The following is a 5,827-nucleotide window of genomic DNA, read 5'->3' as shown; positions in this document are numbered from 1 at the left end:
CGTGCGTGTGTGTGTATGTACATACCGATATTGTGTTTTTGTGTCATGCTGAATAAATTATCGCTCTGTCGCATTTACGTAGTAGTTGCTTGTTTTTTTTTGCTCCCCGTGTGGTGCAATCCCCCCCTCCTGCACCCCCTAAAATCCGAGCCCCATCTTTGATTTGCGCGGCGAGGGGCAATGTAGTTTGCTAATTAGCATCGGAAATAATGAAGAAACGAGGTTGGAAGGAGTCTGAGCTGCACGCGGGCGGCTATTGTGGAGTTTTATGACCGGCTGCATGCTATACGAGCTTTCTCGCTCGCTCTCCCCGCTTTAGTCTTGGGAGAGGAGAGGAGAGGAAGGGAGGCCATACTTGTCTGCACGTTTCTTCTTTGCTTTCTTCCTTTTTGCGTATACGTGTGGACGCTGGGGAACTGGGATTAACTGGGAATCGAGACAGGAGGCGGCGATCGGCGCTGGGTGAGTGAGTGAGTGAGTGAGTGCGGCAATGCGGCCCGGCTTCGTGTGTGTTCGGAATGGCTCGGCTAAACTCGGCTATTTTCGGCTAGGCTCGGTTCTCCTTGCGAGGATTTGGATTGTGACGACTTTTTTTTTTTTACTCCCCCTTGATGGACTGTCGTGTGGTTTAGGTAGTTTCATGTTGTTGGGGTGCATTTTTGAACTCTGCAACATGAAACTGTCTTAATTGCCCCAGTTGTGAACGTCGACGTCGAATGAAGAAAGCATGAAAAAATATGACATGTTTTTTTATTTTTTTATTTTTTATTTTGTTGCTTGTCTTGGGAGAAAATGCTTTTGACGTGGACGCAGACGCAAGGCCTCGGTTACGACCACTGCAGTGGAGGGGAAGGGGAAGGGGAAGGGGAAGGTGAATGGGCCAACAGCGACCTCCGCGGGTTGTGTGACACCGGATGCTTCCGCTGCGCAATCTAGAGACAAAAGGAGGTCGAGAGAGAGAGAAAGAGGGAGAGAGAGAGAAAAGGAGAAGGGCTTTATGGCTAGCTTTAGATCCGCCAGACAGGCTGCTGTTATCTAGCCCAGCAAACGAGCTCAATAGCCCCTGTGGTAAAGTTGGGGAGGGGGGACACACCCTCATTCAGTTTTTACAGTCGCAATAGCGGTGTGCTTTCCTCAATTCAGGCACTCCTTCCTGTCAATATACCCCCAACTCCCCCCTTTGATGTCTGTCTGTGTGCAAAACAACACACCTTTTAGGATGTACACTTGTTCAAGGCTGGCATAGACGGCAATAGACGTCCAATTTGTTTGAACTGGAAGGTTGGAAGTGATATGTTCCACTGCAGTTTGAATGGGTTGGGCATCTAAAACCTTGGTTGCGGATTGTATATATGCTGATGTGTTTTTGCAGTTTTCACATAGTATTTTAACGCCAAATGTTCTCTATAAGAAAATTAATGGAGTTAAAACATTTAAAGAGGATGCACATTTGTTTCATTTTGGCTTGGATGGTCAAATATGTCATGTTCATTTGAACTGGGAGTGCTGGGAGCGATTGTATATTCGCTACCAGCCACTCTTGTAAGTCAAATGGATTGGACGACTATTGTCGTCAATAAAAGTGAAATATTCATTTGCAATTGAAATAGATGGAACATCTATAGCCTTGTGTGTCATTGAGAAAAAATTACTTGTCGCTTGGACTAATCATTTAACACCAAATGTTCTCTATCATTAGAAATAGAGTAAAGTTTTTAAGATATATACATGGTCAAGGCTGATAGATAGCTATTGACGTCTAATCCATTTGAATAGAAAGTACTAATTGTACAGTTGCTGCCAGCATTGTTCAAATGGATTGGATGTCTATTACAGTCAATAAAAATGAAATAATCAATTCCTCTTTAAATGGTTTGGATATCTAAAATCTTCCATTGCATTGAAAAAAAATGACTTGCTTCTTATAGTAAATATTGTGTCATATTTTCTTGCAGTTATTCCCCATAACATTCGTGTCTGCAACAAAATGGTAGTAAATTTAAATGTTCCTAATCATGATTTATTTTGAACGAATTTAAAAATGTCATTTCATATATTGTGACGTCAGATTTTCACTGCGGCACTGTTTTGTAATGGTGCAATAATAAAACGCAAAAAAAAACAGGCCCGTGTGCTTATAGAGACGTTAATTGGAGTTAAATAAATTATAAACATGTCAATTTAGTGATCGCAGTTGGTTTATTTCTGAAAATACATTACTAATACATTTATGTTGTTGCAGTGTGCAAAATGCAATACTTTTCGATATTATTTGATTTGTATTATTGATTGCTTAAATGAGTTACTATGCTATATTGTTCATCTTTAAACGTCTGGGTAGCGAAAATACTTATAAAAAAGGTGCATAATGTAGTTAGAAATTGTCATTTTCTTGCAGTATTTCTGCCAATTTGAAGTACGTATGGCTTTTGTTTAGTTTTATATTTGGTGTGTTAAAATGTGGAGCGACCTGCATTTAAATATATATAAAATAAACGTCTAATTCCAAGCCATGATTTGAATAGGACAAAATTGTGTGCTGTTGATATGACAAAAAAATTATGTATAGGTGAATTTGAAATGGAAATATAGTTATATATGCCATATTAATGGCGTAAACACACGGATAGTAGTGCGTGTGTGTGTGTGTGTTTTGGTCTTGTTGAGAACTGTAAATTGTGAACAAGTTGTTAAAATCGAACTCCAATCCACGTTAAAGTTAACGGCCATGTTTTATTTCCATCCCACACGCACATTATCCCAATCGTAAGGGTGCAAATAACCACTTGATTTCCACCCCTAAATGAATAAAGTAGTTTTGTATCATTGAATTCGAAATGGAAATAGTCATGGAAATTAGGTTGACGTCAAATGTAGTGTTAAAAAAAGTCCTTCATGTGAAACACATTGTTGTACTTTGAATTCTTTTTTGTTGTTGTTTTGTTTTGCTTTACAGCAATGCTGGTTGCTTACGTGGCCAATAAAATAGCTCATAAAAGGAGCCGAGAAAATACCAGTGTTTTTTGCAGCGTCGCTTGAACGTAAAGCAACGACCAATGCATTTTTTTCTGCTTCTGGCATCTAATACTTCATTCATTTTTTTGTCCTTTATCCCCAAATCTTGCTCATTTGATTCGTTTATTCTCATTTCCCCGAGTCTGCTCGTTATTGGGGGGCCGGGTGCGTATTTAATGAGCGGAGGGGCTTGATTTATACTTTATTGTTCGAGCCGTAGGATCACGTGAACCTTCTCGTCCAATGGCATGGCGACGTGGCTCCCACATTACAACCCACTGTAGTCTTGCGAGGGGCCAAGTTGCTACTTGATTTCTGCACATTGTTATTTTGCGAGGCGAGGCCACTTGTGTGTGTGCGTGCGTGCGCGTGTGTGCTTTTTTGTTGTTGTTGTGGTTGTTGTTATTGTTATTGTTGTTATTGTTATTGTCGTCGTCGTCGTCATCGTCGCTGCTATACCACCGTCGCTGTTGTGTGGCCGACCGGCGGACTAGCGTGCATGCGATCGTGCAGTTGTCCGCCATGTCGACATCCGGAGCTCTGACTAGTTACTACGTCGATTCCCTCATTCTCCCCGAGAGCGAGGAGCTCTCCATGGCGAGATACCCCCCCGCCCCAACCCCCGGCTACCCACACGGCCGTCAGCACCCGACTCCCATCGGAGACCACGGCGAGTTAGGGACGTGCACCTTCCCGTCTAAAGCGCCCGTTTTCGGCCCGTCGTGGGGACACGTCCCGGCGCAGTTCCCGAGCGCCGTCTCGTCAGTCTACCACCACCCGTACGGGCATCCACAAGGCTCAGTCGGAGCCGAGTCAGACCCCCGCTACCAGTCATGGCTCCTGGAGCCTGTATCGGGATTACCAGCAGCTGCAGCGTCGCACCATTTCGGAATCAAACCCGAGGCCGGCGGCTCACACGCGGCGGCGTTGCTGCTCTCCGACTACGGCTCTATGCCTCCAGCCGGGGACAAGGATACACCAGGCGGCCGAGGAGCCGAATTGAATGGGGAGGCTGAAGACAAGCCCGGCTTGGATCCGAGTAAGTCCAGTCTTATTTTTTTTTTAGCTTTAGTTTTTAGGGCTTCTTGGCTGTCACGTCAGGCGTCACATGCCATTCTTTACATGCCATTTCCTTGTAGGCGCGCCCGAACCGAGCCTAGCCAAGCTATATCCCCCCCACCCCCATTTCCCCCCAACCTCTCTATCTCTATACGTATAGAGTATAGTAGTAGCATCTTCCATATTAATAACCACCAAGTCCACCTTAGATTTTTTACGACCCGTCAAGGTTTCCTTGCATTTATGATTTTTTTGGCCCCCCCTCGTATCCATAAAGAGTGTTGACCCACCACCATCCACCATCCACCCCCCCCACCTCCCTTCTTCCCCTTCCCCTCCGTGCATTGCATGCGCTGTTTCCAGATAACCCCGTGTCCAACTGGCTCCACGCGAGCAGCACGAGAAAAAAACGCTGTCCCTATACCAAGCACCAGATCCTGGAACTGGAGAAAGAATTCCTGTTTAACACCTACCTGACCAGGGATCGAAGGTACGAGGTGGCGAGGCTCTTGAACCTCACCGAGAGACAAGTTAAAATCTGGTTCCAGAACCGTCGGATGAAGATGAAGAAGTTTAACAAAGATGGCGTGTCTAAAGATGAGTGAGTGTGTGAGTGAGGGAGTGAATGATGAAGCACATTTGGAGGCCAATGGCACAGGAAAAAAATATCCTCTCTAGGCTCCCAATATAGTACAAACTATTAGGTTTATTGTATAAAAAAAGCATGTTAGGCTCTCGTTTGAAGCGACTACCTTTTTTTGTTAATATTGCACAATTTTAACAGTGCCCATTTTATGTTAGTTGTCATTTCCTCTTGTGTTTTTTTTACGATTATGAAATAGTACCTCGTTAGTGATTTTTAAATTTTTTTTATAATATTTTTTTTTTGGCCTGATCTTTGTGCTTGTTTGTGTTTTGGATGTTTCCAATTGAGCTAGTTTGTTAAATGTGTTGCATTTTGTTGTTGTTTATATAATTGCTAGAATTATGACTTTAGTATGACAATTATAGTAAAAAAAAATTATATTCCTATAGGTGCTACATCTCAAACCTCCTGAAAGTATTAGAATAGTTCTGTTACATGACTGACTACCTATTATGTGTTATCAACTACCTACAATAACCTATTTTTTCCTCCTGGTAAATTATTTTCCAATCCCTCCATTGATTAGTATGCATTTTTTTTAATCATTATTTCACCAGGAGGAATTAAATAACACACTGTAGGTGAAAAAAATAAATGGATTACCTCTCGGTTCACCGACCGTCTTCATCTCGGTTCTCAAAAATGTAATTTGTACTTTATTTATTAAAAAAATAAATAAAAATAAAACAAATTATATCTGCACAAGTGCACGGCGACTCTAATTGGGGGGGGGGCGACAAAATGCGGATACGCTCAACAAATATAAGCAGATGTTTTTTTTTTTTTTTTGAGGATACAGTATACAGAGGATGTCGATGGCTCTATAGAGCCGTAAAAGACAATTACCGCTATAACATTTTATGGGGTGCAAATCGCTGCAAGGCGAGCGGACACCAAACAAGAAAGAACAAGGCACGACGAAGTGGAGAATTTTGGAATTTGAATTTTACCAGATTCAATCTGCAAACCCCCCAAAAACAACACAAAAACCACCATGGACCTTCCTCGAGGTTCAAGTCTGAACACGAAGAAAAATATGTGACAAGAAATGAACACATGAAGAAAATAACATGACGCCTAATCATATAAGAACCCCCCCCCCCCACA

The 5,827-nt window shown here is 42.6% G+C and overlaps 1 protein-coding gene across 1 annotated transcript; it reads left to right on the top strand.

Moving 5' to 3' along the window:
- The first annotated feature begins 3,209 nt into the window (after positions 1–3,209).
- Positions 3,210–5,330, top strand: hoxa9a (homeobox A9a). Its single transcript, XM_077743557.1, has 2 exons — positions 3,210–4,054; positions 4,438–5,330. Exons 1-2 carry the CDS (start codon positions 3,538–3,540, stop codon positions 4,677–4,679), a joined length of 759 nt encoding a protein of 252 aa, XP_077599683.1. The 5' UTR covers positions 3,210–3,537; the 3' UTR covers positions 4,680–5,330.
- Positions 5,331–5,827: the final 497 nt, after the last annotated feature.

Source organism: Stigmatopora nigra, chromosome 21, assembly GCF_051989575.1.
Source record: "Stigmatopora nigra isolate UIUO_SnigA chromosome 21, RoL_Snig_1.1, whole genome shotgun sequence".
Lineage (NCBI taxonomy): Eukaryota > Metazoa > Chordata > Actinopteri > Syngnathiformes > Syngnathidae > Stigmatopora > Stigmatopora nigra.
This window is presented reverse-complemented; position numbering and strand designations above follow the sequence as displayed.